This window comes from Xiphophorus couchianus, chromosome 20 (genome assembly GCF_001444195.1).
Source record: "Xiphophorus couchianus chromosome 20, X_couchianus-1.0, whole genome shotgun sequence".
In the NCBI taxonomy this organism is placed as follows: Eukaryota; Metazoa; Chordata; class Actinopteri; order Cyprinodontiformes; family Poeciliidae; genus Xiphophorus; species Xiphophorus couchianus.
In genome coordinates, this window is record NC_040247.1 from 11,480,048 (window position 1) to 11,501,288 (window position 21,241).

Consider the following 21,241-nt stretch of genomic DNA (forward strand, 5'->3'; position numbering starts at 1 on the left):
AGAAGTTAAGGTTTCAAAAATGACTTACATCAGTGATTATATGCTTAGCAATAAATGCTCCTTCAGGAAAACAACTAAAAACTCTTTTCAGCATCAATTTGATGAATGTCAGTGATCTTGATCACAGAATTGCGTGTGTGTAAAATTAAAGGAAAAAGGTTTTGTGCTCTCTGGTCTGAATCCCAGCCTGTCATAGTTCTAGAGAACCTGACAGACAGAGGTACCGTTTAAATCTGCCTACCTTTTTACAGAAAAAAAACAACTCTGCACCACTTTAGCTCTCCTGTCCTGCACCTGACCTAGAAAACCCTGTGCAGGATGTTCGCATGCATCACTTTTTCTGCATGTGGGTCTGAATCGAAATGAGATGCAGAGTTGTTTTGATGTGGTGAAGAATCGTCTTTACCACAATATACATTTACACATATTTTTTGTTCTAATTAACCAAATATTAAATTCAGATCAATTAAAAATGGTTTTGATGCTTCAGGATATGTTCTTAAAAACCAGTAGAACTTGTAGTAAATGTTCCGTTAGCTCTTTATTGTAGAATGAACCATAGGATTACTCATTAGTGAAGAACTTGAAGAGCGAAGCCATTCATCTAAATATATGTTCTGTGCTCACTTCCTTCCCATATTCACGCTCTGTTACAGTCACCACTTTTCCACTGTGTTCATTTCTATCTGTTCTTGCAGATGAAGGCCCGAATGCACACTCAGACGTTTTTTGCGAGTAACAATCCACCGATTGTCCTTTTTCCTTCCTTTATTTCAGCTCCTCTCACACTCTTGAAAAATTTGCCGCACACTCAAGCTGTAGCGTGAAACCCACGAGGACACTCAGTCCTCTGGCTGCGTGAGGCATAGAAATGAGGAAGTGGAGATAAAAATAATTTTTGCAGGCTGATCCGTCTGATGATAACAGAGTTCTCCCTGGCTGTTGCCATGGTAACTGCGAACCAAAAAAAAAAAAAAAAGGGAAGTTGAACTGTTGCAGAACTGAGCGGGCCCAACAATACCAGGATCACTGCCTTCACGGGGCAAATTTGTCCATTTGGACCTGTTAAAGGAATAGTTTAAAATGTTTTTCAGTGGCATTCAATCAAGTAGTCATTATGAGGCAACATATTACCTGTAGTAGACAGAATTTGTAGTAAACAGTTTGGAAATAAAGGGAGAAATAGTATCTGAAGCCTCAGGTATTCTGGATTAACAGAATATGTGCAAAAAAGTTTATTTTATACCATTTTGCACAAGACTTTTCAAACATGCTCATTATGAGGGATTGCTGCAAAGTTGACTGAATGCAGTTATTTGTGAATTATTGCCACACGTTTGTTCAGGAAGACGTATTGCTGCAAAGTCAGCAACTCGATGCAATCCTCTGGGAAATCCTTCGAAAACGTTTTCAACTGAGCTTAACTGCACTTTCACATAAGGAGCATCACTATGGGATGTACAGTAGGTAATTGATTTGCATCTGTCTTTATGGTTATGTTACATTGATTTTATATTTCTGTATATAGACTGGATCTGTTTGTTCTATAGACAAAAGCTGTAAAATATCTTCATAGGAAAAAACTCATTAATATAATAGAATTAAATTATTTCCAGCCAACAACAAGACAAATTACATTAAATGCATTTTTACAGCAAAGATGAGCTTCATCTCTATTGGCCAAAATGCAAGTTGCCAACCAACCTTTATTCCTGAATTATGGACCTTCATAAAGACTTGTTTCAATCTACAAAGATACTTTGTGAAAGGCATTTATGTCCACATGATGATGCAATGTCACCATTGCATCATCATTGAGAAAAGCGAGCAAAATTAGCTATAGATATTTTTGGCTGATTCAAAAAAACTCCTTTTCAGGATATGAAAGTAAATGTGTTTATGACTTCAAGTGACCCAATGCTTATGACATTAAACTGCACTATAAATGGTTGAAGTGTGTTAATAAAAGCCCATAATTGCGACGGCATTCATGTTAAGGATGACTGTAGAGAGCGGCAAGCAGTCAAGGCTTCTACTAGAACCTGGTAATTCTGTTTCTGACTTGTTTGCCAGATTTCATCCATTGTACTGCACATTTACAAAAAGATGTCCCAATCTGTTTTGGGCTGCAGCCGGAGAGTAAAGCAACTGTTCTAATTGTGTCTAGTATGCTGTGGGATGAAGGTTTAATCTTCTCAGCCCTCATATGTACCAGATTTGAACATGTTGATCTCCTGTCTCTTCGTGAAACTGAGAAATGATGATGATGTTTCAGCTTCCTGAAGAAGTAGTAACCACCAGGGATAGAATAGAATAGAATTTCTTTATTCATCCCAGCAGGGAAATTATTTCGCAGTTACAGCAGCATAGAGACAAGACACACAACAACCACCACTGAGTAGCAATTGTAGACAAAATAAAAATTAAATTAAATATGACATGCTGTCAATATAAAAAGCAACTTAGAGCAGTCCTTGCAAAGATTCAAAAAAATGCAGATACAGTATGTATATGTAGGCATGGGGGGAAATACTTAAATATGACTCGTGTGTTTCTCTGGTTGGTTCACTGAGCTCTGGACTCTAGCCAGAATCTTATCTGACCCCATTAGATTATTTGTATGCTTGCACAACCAAACCCTGCAAACTGCCACTGACCAGAACTGCAGTGAACTAAACCCGGATCAAATGAAGAGAGGCACAGCAGACCAGACTGTGCCTTGATTATTAAAGTAGCCAGCAGCAGGGAGACCAAGTAATTCAGCCCTCTGTGCAGATAAATAATCCCTGCTTGATTCAGCGAGAAAATGAGCATCCACTTGTTCCTTTGGTGAAGCAAGTCAGGATCTCATGCTGTACTTTGACCTGACTTTGCACTGGACTAAGGAATCGATATTTTGATAACTGTATTACCAAAAAAAAAAAAAGCTTTTCCAAAGAAAAAGTAGCAAAATTATGATGATAATCACACAATAAGTGGTTAATTTCTTAATTATTTAAAAGCAAACAAAACCTGCCCATACTGATCCATACAAGTGGTGTGATTTAAACTTGATGTTTGAGAAAAACCATCATAAATAATTAAAAGTCCTCTTTTTTTTTACACTTCACAATAACACCAATACAAGACAAAGGGACAGATTTCTGACAGGACTTCAATAGTGGTGAGATTATTGTGAAAAATATTCACCGCCAAATATTAAACAATTAAACTTGAGGTTTTTAGAGAAAAATCTAAATCCCTTCATCCTCTACTAATACAAGATCGGGTAAAGGAGGAAAACCCAAACATCCTTCACTTTGACTGCATTGTCCAGCATATTTTATGGGCGTGAATAAAACATCAATGAATTTGTGTATTTCACTGATAAACCCTTCTTTCTGGTGAAGCTAAAGCATTTCCTGGCCTACATTTCAGAAAGCTTGTTCAGCACAGTGAATGAGGCCTTGTGTTACGTTGAGTTTCTTTAAAAAATGCAGTAGGATTCCCTCTGAAGTATACTTGAGATACAGGAGGAAATCGGCTTTACATAATTCACAATTTCCATGTCTTTCATTTCCCTTTTCCTTAAATGCAGCACTAAAGGCGGCCTATTATACTTCGTTGAAGACATTAGGATAGATCAATGGGCTATACAAAAGATGTTCATTACATTTTTTAGCACAAAATAATTCTTAGATAACATTTTAGTATGCTCAGTTTTGCCTATTTTGAGCTACTTTTCAGAATCAGCTATTTTAGGCCTTTTGTCACTTTAAATCTAAATAAAATGCTGCTGGCCACGCCCCCTTGCTCAACGTTCACACTTGCACATGAAAATGGTTCAAAAACATGTGCAATTATGCAACAGTACATTTTTGAAGAGCAGAAGAAGAGTCTCCGGCAACAACCAACAAGAATGCAGCAAGTAGTTTCTAAATAGTATCACTTGCCTTTATACAGCGCATACAGCGGTAAAACTATTTAACTTTCTTGAGTAGCGATTATTGACTTGGGGTTGCTAAGTAACAACACAGTGGAATGTAACTTAACAATCAAGAGGTTTTTGAAACGGCACAACCAAAAAACATTAACTTATTGCCAAAAAAATAAGTTTTTTATGTTATGTTAAGTTTTTAGAAGTAGTTGACACCCAAATGGAAATATAAATTTTGCATAAAAGATCCCCTTTAAAATCTTTGGCGAGTCCTTGGAGAATCTTATCAAATGAGCAATCTCATTTATTGATAGGATTTTACACAAAGCACACTGAGACACTGCCTTTGTGAGAGTGGCCATCTAACCTGAATAGTTGCTAATGTAAGTCAGATCAACATGCAATTTTTCAGCTCAGCTGAATTGTTTTGCATTTACCACATTGTATAAACTAGCTCAGTTCTTCATATCATGGGAAAGTGGGTATTTGTTTAGTCTAAGCAGAAACTGAAACCAAAAAAACCCATTAAAGTGAACATAATCCCTCCGGCATAAGCTAATATGATCCAAACATCAGTGTAAACAATTTGCATCATAGTGCTGCAAGCCCAGAGTTTTGAAACCTTTGGTCCTTAAGACATTTGTACGCTTTCTGCTCAGTTATTCAGCCTTCTTAAATTCTCATGTAAACTAAACTGTTCGGCGGGAACAAGTTGTAGAGTGGGTAGATATCATTTTAAATTCCTTTTCTGTCTTGTCAGGCTCAGGCGGAGCTAACGTGTGCAGGCTGCATGTCAAGTGCTTTATTATTGAGGAGTACACACGATTTAGGAATCAAAGCTCCCTGGCGGATTCAAAATAATCATAAATGTTCTTTCCACATTCTAATCTCATTACGGACTCACAGGGTGTTCTGGTTTTATTCAAACTATCTGTAGCTAACACATCCCGCTGCATTCTGCCTCTCTCCACTCATCTATTAAACCCTTGTCTCAACTCTGAAACCCCATGCATGTGTGTCTCACCTAATTAGTGTCAGTTATCTGTGGGGAGAGCTGTAGATGCGGCGTTGAGAATGAGGATGTCAACAAGTCATTTCCTGCGGGAGGTACGAGACTCTGTGTGTGTAAGTGTTGTGTGGAGGGAAATAATGAGCTACAAATGCCCTGGTCATGTTGTGGTCCAAGCTTCATGTCAGAGCTGCTTATTGGTGAATATGAGCTTTACGATGCAGCAGCTGAGACATCTGCTACTGTGCGAATGAGCATGCTGACTCGCACAAATTAGTTTCTATCATTCTGAGAGGAATCCCTTTAAGTGGGGGAGAGATTCCTGCAGTGCCAGTAAAAAAAGTGCTAAATATAGTCTGTTAAGAGAAGAGCCCCATAACGAGGTCTGATTTTTATATAGTTGAGATGTTATTAAAAATAAGTGTCTTCAACACTTATTGGCACACCTGGTAAAAATGTGTTAATAAGTACAGATTTAAGTAAATTCCTCTTTTAGTGCAGTACTGTGGAAAAAGAAACTGAGAAATTCATCCTTTAATTTGAGAACATTTTTGTTTTTTGATCTCCAAGTTATAATAATAATAATTATTATTATTATAATTGAAATTGAAAATGAAATGTTACTTTTTTTAATTAACCAGGATTTAGAAACATTTAAATTCATAAACCCACACGTCCTTATTCTCTAGTGTATAAATGTGTGATGAAGGTAAAAATGAAAAAAACAAACTATCTTACTAAAGGCCAATCCGCTAATTTTATCTTGTCAACATGCATGATTAAAAAAGACTAAATATGAATTTGTGTATTGAAAACTCTTCAAGAACCACAGCAAAGAGTGACATCTTCACCAAGTCTTCTTAAGATACGATTCATTTGGAGGCTTTGTGAACCTCTTTAACAGGGATATGTTAAAAACAATCTAAAACAAAAGACTGAACAGGAAAAGTAGCTTAAGAAAATTCAACAGAACATGAAAATTTAATTTCCTGAAATTAAATTTCGGTGACAAATAGATGCAGAAATCAGGATCAGGAGTCATTTCAATGCAGAAAGCAAGACCAACACAAACAATACAAGAAAATGTTTGAACCACATGGAAAGACTTGAGATCCAGGGATTTGTCATGCATTTAACACTTACTTCATTTGTTTTTGAACATTTTATGACTTTTTTTGTTCAGGTTGTCTTTTAGGAGGGGGCAGTTTCTGTTAAGCTGCAGGAGTAAGATTGAATCAAATTCAGAGTTGCCTCTAAGTTGAGTTCAAGCTAATAACTGTGATGAGTAGCAGTGTATGATGGGGTCAAGTCAAATTAATTACAGGCAGCAGACACCCATGCATGTCGAAAAAGACCCTCAGCATCGAAGAAAGATTTTCCACTGCAGTGTGACAGAGGAGAGGTGCCTTTCCTGTTTGCTTACGCTCCTTTGTCTCTGATCTGTGATTATTTATTGATATGTTGTTTTGACTTTTTGTGTTTCGTGATGGTTATCCACTACTCTGCAGCTGTTGTCTGCAGACTTTGTTCTTTTTTCTATTTACAGGGAAAAGGTGTTTGCCAACAGGGCAGATTAACACAACAGTGTTAGATAATGCAATCAAGAAGGAAGTCGAATTATAAGTTTCTCAAAATTAATGGAGTTGGACTAAATAAGCAGCATTTTTATCAAATATTCAGTAATGTTTGGTGTTTTCTGGTGGCTATGGTCCTAAATCCCTGCAAATACAAGTGGTCAGCAGTACATAATATAATTTTTAGTTAACTTTAATCAATTTTGCACAAAAAATAAAAACTGATCAGAATCAGAATTGTTGCAAATGTCTCTGCCAGGAATATTTGTTCAGCATGCTGAGAACTGGCGTTAATAATGACCTTCATTAGTAAAAATATTTGAAAAATTTTGTATTTTTATCAAAGTATCCAAGAGACACAGGTTGAGCACAAAATGAGGGAATAGAGGACTGCACCAAATAAAACATGTTAAATCTACCAGCCAGTTGTAATTTAAAAATATGCGTTATTTCTTTGGAAAATAAACATATGCCGCATTGTGACCTTCTGAATTTAACGAAGGATTACAATATAGAATTTTGAAGCATTTTCATCTGTTGTCCTCAACGTTTTTCTTCAGGAACACATATCAGTTTTTAGAGGTTATTTTTGTTGCCTTGAGTCTCAATATAGAAACAGCAGAGTCATTATTTCTACTTGTTTTCATTTTCAGTCCAATATGACCACTCAAGGACTCAAGTCTTTGAATTTATGAAATAAATAAAAATATCTTGATGGCGGTGTGAATCTAATCTGTTATCATTTTTGTGAATATTCCCATTGATGTAGTTTGTTACAAAGGTACAATAATTCGATTGCACTTCAGATTATCAGCATATTATCAATCGGGCTTTATCCTTTTCCCATGTTTGTCTTTCTACCTTGAGCCTTTATTCTGAGAATAGTTTAATTTAGTCAGGCAACCTGGTTTTCATGTCTAAATGTGTATTTTATCAGAGATTGTTTGCTGAACATGCAGGTCTGAGTGTGCCTGTCTGCTTCACTCTGACTAATTCTCACTGTGGGAAAGTCTTGGCCTGTCATTGGCCCAACGCAACAGATTCCACCATGTGACAGATTCTCCGCATATCAGACGACTCTGGTGTCCATGTCCACTTCCTGCCCTCTGGGGCACACGCCACGAGCGCGCTCCAACACACCAATGGACACCTAAACCCTGGCGTCCAATCTGTCTTCCTGTCTGAGTGCGTGCGATCCGCAGCACAGCCCAGGTCCACACAGCTGCCAGTCGTCTCAGGTTGCAGCACTCAACCTGAAAATAGACCCGTAAGCCATTAATATCCAACATAACGTGATCCATAGAGCTTCCTGTTAAAGCAATGAGGAGATACAGATGGTTCACCTGAAGTAAACTGGGTTTTACACACATTTTAAATGTTCTATGTTAATGCTGCAGTAAGTAACTTTTATAAAAAAATATGATTTTTACATAATTGCTACAACTATCATGAATATTATGTCACAACATAATATACATGTTGTGACAGTATATTATGAAACAGATAATCTGTGAAGCTCTTTGTCATCTGAAGAAATACACTGTTTGTGGTTAAAAACAACCAATCAGAGCCAGAAGGTGCCTCTTAGTGCTGTCAGTCAACCTTAGGAAAACCATTTATCCGCCATCATCACTGGCCATGGTAACTAGCCTTAGCTTTCACAACAGACTCTGCTGATGGAGACGAGCTGTATCATCACACAGAGCAAGGGGTGAGCAAGAGAGGGTGAGCGGCATGCACAGAGGCATGATTGACAGCGCTAAGACCTGCCTCCTGGCTCTGATTGGTTGTTTCTAGTTAGCACTTGGAGCACTGGGAGAAGGCAGTGGTGCTTGATATTTGTCACAGATTATGTCTCATTCTATACTGTCACAACATAATTTTGTCTTTCAAACTCTTATTGTGATGTTGCTCTGTACAGACAGCTATATCTCGAAACATTTACAGCGGTGTGAAAAGGTGTTAGCTCCCTTCCTGATTCCTCTTTTTTGCAAGTTTGTCAGGCTTAACAGCTACAGAACATCAAACCATTTTAAATATTAGTCAAAGACTCCTTTTCCAGTAATTACTGCATCAAGGCAGCGTCAGCTCGACCATGCAGGGTTCTTCAGCAAACATTTAGTTTGTACCATTAGGAAACGTTCAGCATCTCTTTCTCTGTGAAATATCAAAAGTCTGGTACTAAAAATGTCATACCCAATCCTCAAACAATGTATGAGTTGCCTTTCTTTGGGCCTCACATGGTTAATTAAGACTTATTTTAGCATCTTGCAGTCTGCTTTCAGGATTGAGCTTGATAGGTGAGACCTGGACACAAGTCAAACCTTGTTACCAAAATCTTGTAAAATGGGCTTTGCATCAGTTTTTATTGAACAATTATTCAATTCCAATTTCATCTTGCTAAAATGTATTTTTAACATCTACAGAAGAAAATATGTTTGAAGCATATACATAAATGCTAATGCGGGGTGTCCTCATTTTTTCTGAATCCAAATGTAATTACATAACTGCTTCACTCTCACAAGTTATTCTCTTCAAGTAAACTTTGAATACGCTCTTATCCTTCCACCTCTACTGTATTTTAGTTTTCAAATAAAAGTTGGAAGATAGCATATAAAGCCTGTAGAAGTCCCCTCACCACCAGTCAGTGCTGGGGGAGAAAATGATTCATCTTTGAGTCAAAGCTGTCAGAAGCAGTTTCAGTCTGGGGCTCAATGGAAAAGAGACTCTTATCTGGTGAGTAGGTGTTCTTCAGGCCTATTCCTGGTTGGAGTGCCGACCGCCATGCTCAAGTGTTTCCTCTGCTTTGTCACCGGTAACACACACTCACAGACTGACCCAGACACACACGCACACCCCGACACATGCAGTGCTGTGCCAAAGCACTCATGAAACCCTCACAAATCAACACTGGCTCAGACTGGGGTGTGACAGGACGCACACACAAACGGAGGGTCTGATATTCTGTCGCCCTGTCACGATGGCAACTGCTCCCCAGAAATCACCAGTCTCCTCAAGTGGAAGACCGTTTATATGTGAAAATGTAAGGATCTCTCCACATACATGCCTGTGTACATAAGCATGTAATTAAATTACTGTCAGTATAAATGTGTGACTAACCTTCACTCCTTCACGGTGAGAAGGTGTTCTCTTGAAGGAAATGTTTCATTCCTTATTAAAACTCAGACAAAAAATAAGAATTTACAGGACTTGCTATTCTTCACAAGTAGAAACTTCTTTAACAGCCAACCAAGCTGAGGCGGTGTTGAGGACCATCATTCTGTGTCTACATGAGCCTATCAGACATGTTCCATGGTTTAAATGGGACCTACTATACTAAATTCATATTTTACACATTTTCGTACTTCCATTTGGGTCTCAACTGCTTTTAAAAACAGTCCAATCGCTTAAAAAAAACACCCAGACATTTTGGCAATAAGTTTATGCTTTTTGGTATCTGGAAAACGAGTCATTTCCAAAACCTCCTATTGTGGAATCACTCTGCACTGTTACCTAGCAACCTTAGCAAAGCCCAGCCCCTCACCTAGCAACCAAAGTGGGGCTCCAGCACCTTTGGTCAGCTGGTTTTACTGCTGTATAAGCCGTACACAGGCTGCTGCAAAACCCAGTTGTTTTGTTTTTGACTTACTATCCAGAAACCACTTGCTACATTTTTGTGTACTTATGCTTTTCAAAAATGCATGGTTGTATAACTGAGTATCTGTTTGCAGCTGTTTCACATTTGAGTGTAAAGGTTGAGTTGGGGAGCGTGACCAGCAGCAGCTTATTTAGATTTAAAGTGACAAGATGCCCTAAAGCAGCTCAAAATAGGCAGAACTGACTAAAATCTCATTATCTAAGATGGATTTTGTGCAAAACATGTAATTAACATGTTCTGTATTGCACATAGCCCTAACCTGAACAAGGAAGCACAATAGGTCACCTTAAAGTATAAGAGAAAATGTATGTTGCAGAGCAGTGCTGAAAACCCAGCCATATTCAGTTCCTGCTCAGCAGTGCCTGTTGTAACTTGTCAAAAGTGCTCAAAAACCCTGATCCAATAGAATCAACGTGTTGAACTGGTTGGGTCAGAACCATGCTGACAGAGGTCACCAGAGCTCCCAACGTTCCCATCAGCCAACTGCCAGATGGATGCGTCACAGACTTTAAATCAAGTCAGAGAAAATTCACCTTATTTCTCTCGTGACCTCTAACAAATGCAAGAGTATTGCAGTAATTTGTCAACAAGTGGGTTGTTGTTAAAATGTCAAAATTTATTTCATATGGCCAATTACATTAATGAATGATAACAAAAAGGCACTTTTTAATAGATACTGTTTTGACTGGACTAGAGGAGTGGAATTTTAAATAAAAGATTCCTTCATCGAATTGATGTTTTATTAAATTTTATTAAAACTTTAATACCTTCAATGAAAATGTTCTTTATTAGAGCATCTCTTATTTTTTTGAGTGCTCTCACTAACCTTATAGTAAGTGCTCTCCAAAGAATTATAATCTAACTCTTGAAGCATCATTAGCTGGTTATCACCTCAGTGCTCTTTAGTGTATTTGGTATTCTGGACATACATTTTTCTGCTCTTTGCAAATGTGACAATTTGAAATTAGGTCGTTTTTGCTGTTGAACTGATTAAATGTTGCAGATTGCAGATGTAAGCGCTACCTACTATCACAAAGCAGGCTTCTGCTAACTTTGCAATTAATATTTTAGGTAACGAAGCATGCATTTTGGTAGAAATATTGATTTGCTTGATTCAAGCAAATCAACTTTTAATCAACTTTTTGAAGAAAAGATTCTTTACACAAAGTCAAGTTGTTATTTTCATTGTGTTTAAGCATTTCATCTGCAGAGAAAGATCATTCACCTTCACACAAACCGATTTGCCCAGTGTAATAAATATTTATTATTCCTAATGGCTCAATGAGTTATTGGTCTGTGTAACTGAAATCAAGGAGATCTTATATTTTTATATGTTACAGTTACTGAAACCTTGGATTATTACTAATTTTTTTATTAAATTAGTATTTTGTTCTTAGACTAATCAGATGTATAGGGTGTGCGAGAGAATTTTTAAAAAATATATTTTTTCATATTTTAGTTTACTTTGTCCCTGCTATGTAGAATACTATTACGAGTCATTATTAATAACAGCAATAAACAATATCTTATGAAAGTGAATTTAAACTGTCTTCTTAAGTTCATTTATATTGTTTTTTCTCCACAGTGTGAAAAAGTCGAAAGCACTTGAATTTCACTACGGACAAATCTATATAAGGGAGCAAATATTTTTTCACATCACAAAATGTGTTTGTGTCCGCCATGCTTTGACCATCTTTGACCTTCCCATCGTCTGCGGCAGAGAGAATGTGGATCTATTTGGACATGTTTGGTTCATCAAAGCCAAAGCTGCAGTCAGTGCTGGATTACAAGGGGCTCTTCCTGCTTCATTAATACTTAATTAAGACCAATTCACTGCCAGACAGGAGTACTAACTAACTTCATATGTCTTCCTTTTATCCATCCAGACTCTCACTTTCAGCTTGTCTGTCTGCTGGTGTCGGCTGAGCGTGTACGCATCGTCTACCTGCAGCACCTGAGAGTCTGCGCATACGTGAGATTGTTTTTAAATAAATGACCTCTAGACGAGATTGGATGTTTCGTCTGGAGGTCAGCTGCAGGAGCTGAGAGATGTCTACTGTTTGTCATCTAATAGCTTTGTTAAGTTAATGTGTGATCTTTTGTGGTATGGGTGTGTGTGCATGTGTCGAATGATTTCATATATCTAGGATTTTTAAAAACAAAGTAGTGATGAGGAATAAAAACGTTATTAACTCATTAAAATTTGCGACTACCAAGAGAAATAAACTCTCAACAACATACAAGAAATGGCCCAGTGTGGATGGAAAATAGAGCTCAAATTGACATTTAAAAAAGTTTTTGTTTGAGTGTTTTTGTCATCCCTCCCACAAAAACACCTCCCAAATCTTTGAAGTCTTCATTTGACGAACAGGGACCAAAAGTACTTAACAGAAAATATCCCCTCTGACAGTTACGTCAGAAAACTGTTCTCTCTTTCTTTTATAATCAGGTCTATGAAATTTATTTGACATCTGAAACACTTAACATTGTTTAACTCATTTTGTTAATCAATCATTTTAAAGCTACAAATAGAGGCAAAAAAGGGAAAGCAACTGAAATATAAAAATATATGCAACAGCAAAAATAATAAGTAAATTAAACCAAATAAATAAATTGCATTTTGTACATTTCCAACACAATTAATAAAACATTTTCTAGTACAATTTGTTTAAAGAAAAATAATTCTAAATTCAGAGTTTTGAAAAATGTTGTAAAATTTTGGTATTTGAATTACTGGAATAATATAATATAAATCTGAAGTCAACTGCTAAAAAAGGGTCAAAATATTGAATTTTTTTCTTATCTTCGTCACACCTTCCTATTTTTTCCTTCCTACTCAGTAGAATATTATTTGGATAGTGAGTGCAATATTTCCATCCTAATAAAACAGTGTTTTTATGTTATAATCTTGTTAGTATTACTATTATTGTTAATCTTGTTTTTTATATGTGTTTTCAACCCTTTTGGAACTTTTTTGTGAACCTATATGTCTGATGCTGCATATAGGTTCTGACTTTCCCCTCTGTGGGACAATAAAATCTATTTCTATTCAATTCAGTTCCCTCCTAATGTACAACAACTCACTTCAATGTGAGCATTAAGCATCTACCTGTGACCTGCAGTGTATGCATTATAGCTCTTTAGCGTAGCAGAATTAGGATCCTTTGTTGTTGTTGACAAACACACAGCTCAGCCTGAAGGTGCCCCGGCCTGTAACTTCAGACCGGACTCAGGCAGCGTAGAGGGATGGATGAGCGGATAACATTAATGATTCATGATGGAGGTCTGGTAGTTGTCGGTTACTGGCAGAGTGCCTGGTGTCCCTCCTGACCGGCTAAACGATGATGTCATGCTTTAGTGTATCGATTAAACTCTCCGGTCTAACACATCACTGCCTCTTTCTCCTTCTCTCATTGTTCCCTTATTTTTATTTTTTTTCTTTCTGCCTCCCTCTCGCCTCCTCTTCCCTGCTCCTCTCCCCCTGCACTGACCTCATCAAGACCATCACCAGAAAACCAGATGTGGTCAACTAAAACAATAAAGCCTCCATCCACCAACTCATAAAACACAATGTAATCAGATGGGCTGTGCCAAGATCAAGATCAATACTTTCCAGTTAGACCCAGTACCCTGGAAGGCCAGTTTGGATGCTGCAGTGGGATGCAGATAGGGAGAGGAGGGGAAAGAAATGATTGATGAGGAGGCAGGGAGTTGGGTTACAGCTAAAGTGCACCAGAGAATCGATAGTTTGTGGAAGCCCTGGCATACAGTCAGTTATGGACCGGTCTCTCATGGGATCGCCAGAGCTCAGGCCTGCTCTACAAGACAAAAACAACAGATTGTGTTTCACTTTCGAAAAGCATTAACCTCATCAATGTGAAAGGCAGCAGAAATGTTGGATGAATTGCATACACCTACAAAAAATACAAAAAAACCCCAGATCTGACCAAATGGGGGACAGCAGAAGATATTTTCTTGAAACTGAAGGATTTGTTTTCTGAAACTTTTATAATGACCAACATTTAATTGTAAGATGATAATGAATGTACAGAACTTACCTACAAATGAATGTCAACAGGGATCCATAATACTTGGCTCCCTGTATTATGGATCTTCGTCTGTGATTTCTGTGATTTCTGAAGAAATCAAGTTAGTATTTGCTTGGGTGTCACACCTGATAATCCAATAGACTCGGTCCGATCGGGGAACAAAATTGCAACACTTGTTACTCTTTCAGCTGGTATCGTTCGCTTTGAGAAACTTGACCCCTCCATTGCCTGTGATGGTGCTGCACCAAGAACCTTTGAAGGAAACAACACGAAAATTGCTGAAGAAGACACTCAACACAACTTCCTTCTTCAATGTAAACAAAAATAGAGTGCTGTCAAATTTTATCAAGCCATTTCTCCCCGTAGCATCTTTTGGGTTGTATTTACCCAGAATGTCCTGCACTGTTGTCCACTTCCTGCTTTTGGAGTGACCCCGGATCTGTCCACTCGTCCACTTGTCACTGGTGCATTCGAACTGTGCCAGAGTTTAATTCAACCAAACTGAGACCTATGTTTTTAGGCGGACTAGAGTTCTCATTTTTGGTCCTCATCACAGGTCGAATACACATTCACACCTCCACAAACAAACCAGTGAGTCACCGTTAGGGCATCATGGTAAAAAATTAGCCCTTCTGTGATGCTAGCTATTTTACCCAGTCTCTTTCTTATTGTTGAGCAGTACTTTAGAAGTTCTTCTGGGCTATTTTGTGATGTTTTGGTTGAGTTCTCAATGCGCTGTTGGAGTAACTTTTGAAAGCCTGACACTCTCAGGACAGTACACCACTTTTTCATGTTTTCTCCATTAGTGGCTAATATCTCTCACTGTGCTCTACTGTTGTGTCAAAGACTTGGAAATGTTTTGGTAAACCTTTTCAGTCTGATAGATTTGTTTCTTATCTGTTTCTAAATTACCTTGAATTAGCTGATGGGTTGCTCTTTGAGATTTACTTCATGTTTTCTGATCTGCTCAACTTATGATTATTACTTCATTCTACAAATCTGGCGGTAATCAGGCATTATTGTAACTGGTGAAATCGAAAATGCTATCTCAAAAAATGTGATTAATCACAGTTGACTCAGAATTTTTCAAGGGAGTAATTACTTTTTCATTTGTAGGGCCAGGTTGGCTGGATACGTTTTTCCTTACTGAAACCTATCCATGGATGTTTTGATGCTTTAAGACATGCAAGTTTGAGAAAACAGAAGAAATCTGCAAGCAGGCAATTTTTTCCCACGACAATATTTTGCTATCACAGTTTTGACCTCTCTCATTACTATATCTAAATATTGCTCTCCTTTTGCAACTTCTCTTCTTATTTCCAGGATCTCTCCCCACCGTTCCACCCTCTCTGTCAAACTCTGTTTCAGTTGAATGACAGATCAAGCAGCAGCTTCTGAATGAGAGGGATTTGCTAACACCCCCTGTCCTCTGAGCTCCATCTCTTATACACAAGCACTACCATATAACACTGAGTAATCTACAATCAAACGGGATCAAACGGAGAACTAATTCCACTGTTCTGGAAACACACACACTTAGAGAATTTCATTCATTCAGCGAACGTCAGTTTCTCCTATTGGAGAGGAGTGAGTTGGGTCGTCTTCATGGACCCTAATGTACACAGACATGATTACAATGAATGCAAATGCATCTTTCTGCTTCCTGCAAATACTGTTTACACAAAGAAAGTTGGTTTGCTCTCATGTACAGAGGGATCTATTAGAGATGCATGAACTGTACTCCATGCATTGTTGTTCAAATCTGCTGTCACATAGTCACTGCTTGGATAACCACCCTGTATAGGAAAATGATCACATCTTCTCTGTCTAGCGTTTTCCCCTAACCTTCTAAAAAACAATAAGCCATAACATAATATTCAACATCTCTGGATCCAAATTATTTTCTTTAAAGGAATTTTTACCATTGAAATTCATTTCTAACCTCATAGAAACCTAAAAGAACTATTTTTTTCCGATGCATTGTCCCACCTCTACTGTCTGCATCACTGACATTCTTTTTCCTAAAAAAAAATAGAGACCTTCATCTGTAATGGATTGTTCATGCTGCTGTGGGACCTAAATATGCAAAAAAAGAAAAAAAAACTTAAGATGTTATGGATCAGGCCCCTGTTTCTCCAACAGTCTGTGTTGTTTCCCTTAGCAGCAGATACAAACCAGATGCTGGAATGCGCAATTTCCGAGAATCACTGATAGTGTTACTGTTTACAGATCAGGTTTAGATAATGCATAGCAGACTTTTTTCCACATCATTTCATCATTATTGTTTACTTTCATTTAAAGCACATAAACCCTACTAACTAAAGACACACTCACCCGAACTCTCTATGCTTGTTGTGCTTGTTGTGTCTGATTAGAGTAGTTCAAACTTCTAGAAGCAAATAAAATGCTTCCATAAAAATGAAGGTCTGAATATCTGGTCAGGACACTGTTGTGAATCTGTGTGTGCCTTATTAATGTTAATTTGGGGGTTTGAGTCATTTTCTCTCATTACCTGTATGAAACAATATCAAACAGTTTACCTTCTGTCTCTCTCTATAATAAAGTGGTTTCAGTAGTCTTTTTGGTGCTGTCCCCAGATTTGAGCTCTTTTATAACCGGAATATGTTATATATTTGATTTAATCTTAAATTGTGTTCTTTTGTTTCAGGCAAACTCTGCTGTCCTTTTAGCAGCTTCCACTTTCGTAGATGATCCCAATTGTGCATCACTTCAACCATGCAGGACCATGTTTAGAAGAACTGAGATATCCACCCATCTTGCTTTCTTTTCTCCTATTAAAGCTTAAATTAACATTTTAATTTAAAATCTCATAGCCAGAAGCAAACCTGAAAAGCACCTCTGAGTTAAAATCCTCAGTTAAATTCAGGACTTTTTTTCCACCCTTCAACAATGTGTTTAATCAACACCTTCAAATCACCGTTAACTGCATATGTGTGATTAAGAAGATGAGGGACCTAGATTTTCATCATCACGCTGACGGCACTGGGGTGCCAGCTGTAAGCATCGGCATGCACAGGCCAACCAGCAACGGATTTCCACTGTAATTACAGAGGCGCACACCGACGGCAGATTTATTCCTCTGCCAAAATAGTCTGGAGAGATAATTGAGGAGAAAGTGGAGGAAATTAGGACAACAGGATGAAACTCCAGGAACAAGATTTTTTTTTTTATTAATACAACTTCAGATCATGTAAAGCTACCATAAGTATTTTTATGACACTGTTTTTATTTTTTTATCTCTCTCAGAAGTTGGCAGCTCTAACTTGACATTTGCCACTTCATAAGCAGCCTCCTTGCCAGTAGCATAATAAAGATGTTGGTGAAAAGCACCGCAAATATCCAAATGTTTCCTACTTTAGCTTCTAAAAACTGAAAAACCAGTTGGTTGATATTTCAGATAGTTTCCTTTTGTTTATTATTTTGACATAAGTCCTCCCTGAAGATGCACCCATCATTTTTGGTATAAAAATCTGAAGAGGAAAAATGACATATTCTAAGTAAATCATTGTAAACGTGGTACAGCTGGGTTGTGTGCCTCCTTGACAGGGGCAATATTTAAAGAAACATCCAAGAGGAAGAAAGTAACTCTGGAAGAGCAACAATGTTAAGATAAAGGGTCAAAATCTGTAAACCAAACAACAAATCTGCCCTCAGTGGAAGGGTTGCTAGAAGAAATCCTTTATTGAAAGAAATACGGTTTTTTGCATTAATGTGCTTTAGCATAACACCTTTTTGGCCATTTTTGCCTGCTGCTCTTTGGCATAAATCCTGTCACTGCTAAATGAATTTACCTTAAGAATATGAATTACTGAATTACTGCACCCACAATGTTTTGCTGAACTTGGTAATGAAAACCCCTGTGTGAAGCAACATTTATCTTCACCCCTGAAGCCAAAGTAATTATTTGTGGTAGCCTGAAGAAACTAATTAGATAATGATTCTGTATCTGGGTCTGAAAATGATACATAAAGAACAAACCTCTAATACAGAACGGAGAGTGGGTTTGTCTCCAAAGAAAAGAAGTTGAATAATCACATTCAATCTGGAGCTAAACAGCCCCATCAATAAGCATGACTCAGCGCCTGTCCTTGATAGAGAAAGGGTTGTTTCTCGTCACAGATCCTCAGAAATTATGCTGAAGGTCAAAATCACTCAGTCAGGACCAATGTAAAGATGCCTTCATTCTGATTTTTAAAATGAACACTTAAAGCTGCAGTAGTGGGGACACTTTAATGCAATTGCATGTTTAAAATCCATATTTTCTTCATTTAAGATATGTATTCATTTTATCTATTTAAGCTGCTGTTTATAAACAAGAATACATAATTGTTTTGGGTTGTCTCAGAAAACACAACTTTTTGTTTCTAAATAAACAAAACAACATTTCCACTGATATAATTTTAGGACACAATTATGCTAATAGTCTGGTTTTAATTAAGATTTCCAAAGTGTGGAGCAGAAGGTTCAACAGCATGAGAGCATCAAGAGCGTTTTATTCTCTCTGGATTCTTGTACCTTTTCACACATTATTTATAGCATTATATAATCAATCATTTCTCACTATGCTGCACAGATAAACAAATATATAATGTCTAAGAAATACACTAAGACATCATATCTTCATTTAATTCTTACATCTAAATGTCTGAAAATATGAAAATATCATTTACATAATAGTTGAAGCATTGATGGGCTGTACTGAGAGCAGACTTAACTTATGCAAGAAGAAAAGTATACATCATTTTTCTGTAAAATTGTTTTAAATATTTAATTTAAAATATTTAAAACATTCCCTTGGAATGATTCAAGATTCAGATCAAGATTCACATGATCTGAATCTTGTGATTCAGATCACAAGATCTGAATTCTTGCACAAGAATTCAGATCTTGTGCAAGGTGATTAATCATGTGTTCATGTATTAGATCAGGTGATCATAAATATATCGAAAACAATAAATATAAGGCTGTTTGATTGATGTAGAGAAAAAATCCACTCCACATGTAACTGCTAGATTGTGATGATGGGGAAAAATGTATTTATTTATTGTTTATATTTATTTTTTGTTTGCATAATACAATTATTTCATTATAAAATTTCATCAAGTTATTTATTACTATTATTATTATTATCATTATTATTATTATTATTATTACACACAAACATACAAAACATTCCACCTCAGAACAAAAATCCTGGCAATTGCTGGTTTCTTCGCAATAAGAGCAAATGCTACTCTTCTTCAGGTGATTTAAACACGGCTTTGTCATAACAAAATTTTAGCAACAAATCTAAAAATGAATGAAAGTTATTCTGGATATATTTATTTTATATAGATTCAGGAAACTGCATCCTTCAACAGCAAATAAAAAAATATTTTTGAGGAGATGGTGCAGATATGGGTACCAAAACTAGCTGGAGCCCACGTGCTCACATTCTCTTGAATCCGCCTCTGGTATGGATAACCCAACTATATGGGATTCAGACTTAAAATTATCTAAAAATTGTAAAACTATGTAAAGCAAGCTCACTATACCAATAATTTCCTTACAGATATGAGTAAATTAAATGAATAAATGGATACAACACTAACATGATGTACTTTTCAGACAAGCTGGTATATTTAAAACAAGAGCTTTGGAACAAACTTCTTAAGGAACAAAATAAATGAAATACAGTCAACTGTCCAAGAGCTCTCACTCTGGCAAGTCTTTACACGGGACTATACGTGGGTACCATTGATTTAATCTGCTTATAGGCATCCTTGCCACCGTAATGTTCCAGTATCTGCAGGGTCTCCTCAATCAGATCACCGATGCTCTCTTTTTCCCTCCGGCTCTCGATGGCATCTCCGAGGTTTCTCTTGTTGTTCTTGAAGAGGTTGAAAACGGGTAAAATCTGTTTTAAGTACGGCACCAGAGCTACACCGATCCCCTCTGCGGACATCACCAGATGCTGTATGACTCTCAAGGTGGTGCACATCACGTCATGGTTTTTGGTGTTCATGGCGTTCCTGATGGGGATGATGAGCTTGGGCAGAACCGGGAGGATCCTGGGGCCTCCCCGGTTCAGCATGTCTCGGATCCCCTCTCGGGCGAGGAACTGGTATGGGTACACAGTCTCACAAAGTCCGTGAAAGAGCAGCGGCAGGTAGTATTGGTAGTCCAGTTTCTCGATGTCCACCTTCCATGCTATGGCATTGCCTTTGTTGTTATGGTCCACGGAGATCGGGAGCTCCCTGCGCTCGTAGTAAACCCGGAAGGTGGTGGGTTTGGGCGGACGCTTCTGAAACACCCCTGTAGGTGGAGGTGCTCCAACCACGGAGTTCTTCATGAAGGCCTTAACGGTGAAACCGTCAGCTTTCAATTCATTCTTGGTTTTTGACATGTCACAGCTCCTTCCTCAGCTGGGCTGAAAAGATAAAACTGTTGAAAAAAGGTGACGTTGTTCCGATAAAAACGTAGTGCCCGCAAAACTTAAGAGTCGTTTGTTTTTCCATGGTTGCCAAGGAGCTTTATTTCAAATAGAACTGGCATCTGGTCACTATAGTAACACTGTACACTGAAAAGGAGACGGGGAAATTCCCTCGTCTCTGGGTATCACTCCGCCAAAAATATAGTTCCTAAAACGATTAATCAGCTTTTCATTATGCTGCTGACTGTTTCAATGCAACTTGAAAGTTGCCCCTGTGAAAGAGGGGCAAACTTAGAAGCAACGTTTCATTTAATTTTATTAAACTATATTAAAAAAAAAAACACAGAAACAGAAGAAACCTTAAAATTAATCTTATATTGAATAAATAAAGCAAAAAATAAAATAAACATTCATATGGTTTTATGAATAATTGTATCAAACTTAAGTTAACTGAAGATGAATTAAGTAATTAAAACTGAGCCATGCACTCCTGGGGATAATCTACAGCAGGTCATTATTATTAAATTATATATGAACTAAAATACTGTACATAAAGTTTCTCTGCATTGAAACATTGATTACATCAACACGTGTATAAAAAA

The 21,241-nt window shown here is 37.4% G+C and overlaps 1 protein-coding gene across 1 annotated transcript; it reads right to left on the reverse strand.

Moving 5' to 3' along the window:
• Window positions 1-19,819: 19,819 nt before the first annotated feature.
• Window positions 19,820-20,767, reverse strand: pacrg (PARK2 co-regulated). The gene has a single exon (XM_028001797.1). It carries the CDS (start codon window positions 20,610-20,612, stop codon window positions 19,938-19,940), a length of 675 nt encoding a protein of 224 aa, XP_027857598.1. The 5' UTR covers window positions 20,613-20,767; the 3' UTR covers window positions 19,820-19,937.
• Window positions 20,768-21,241: the final 474 nt, after the last annotated feature.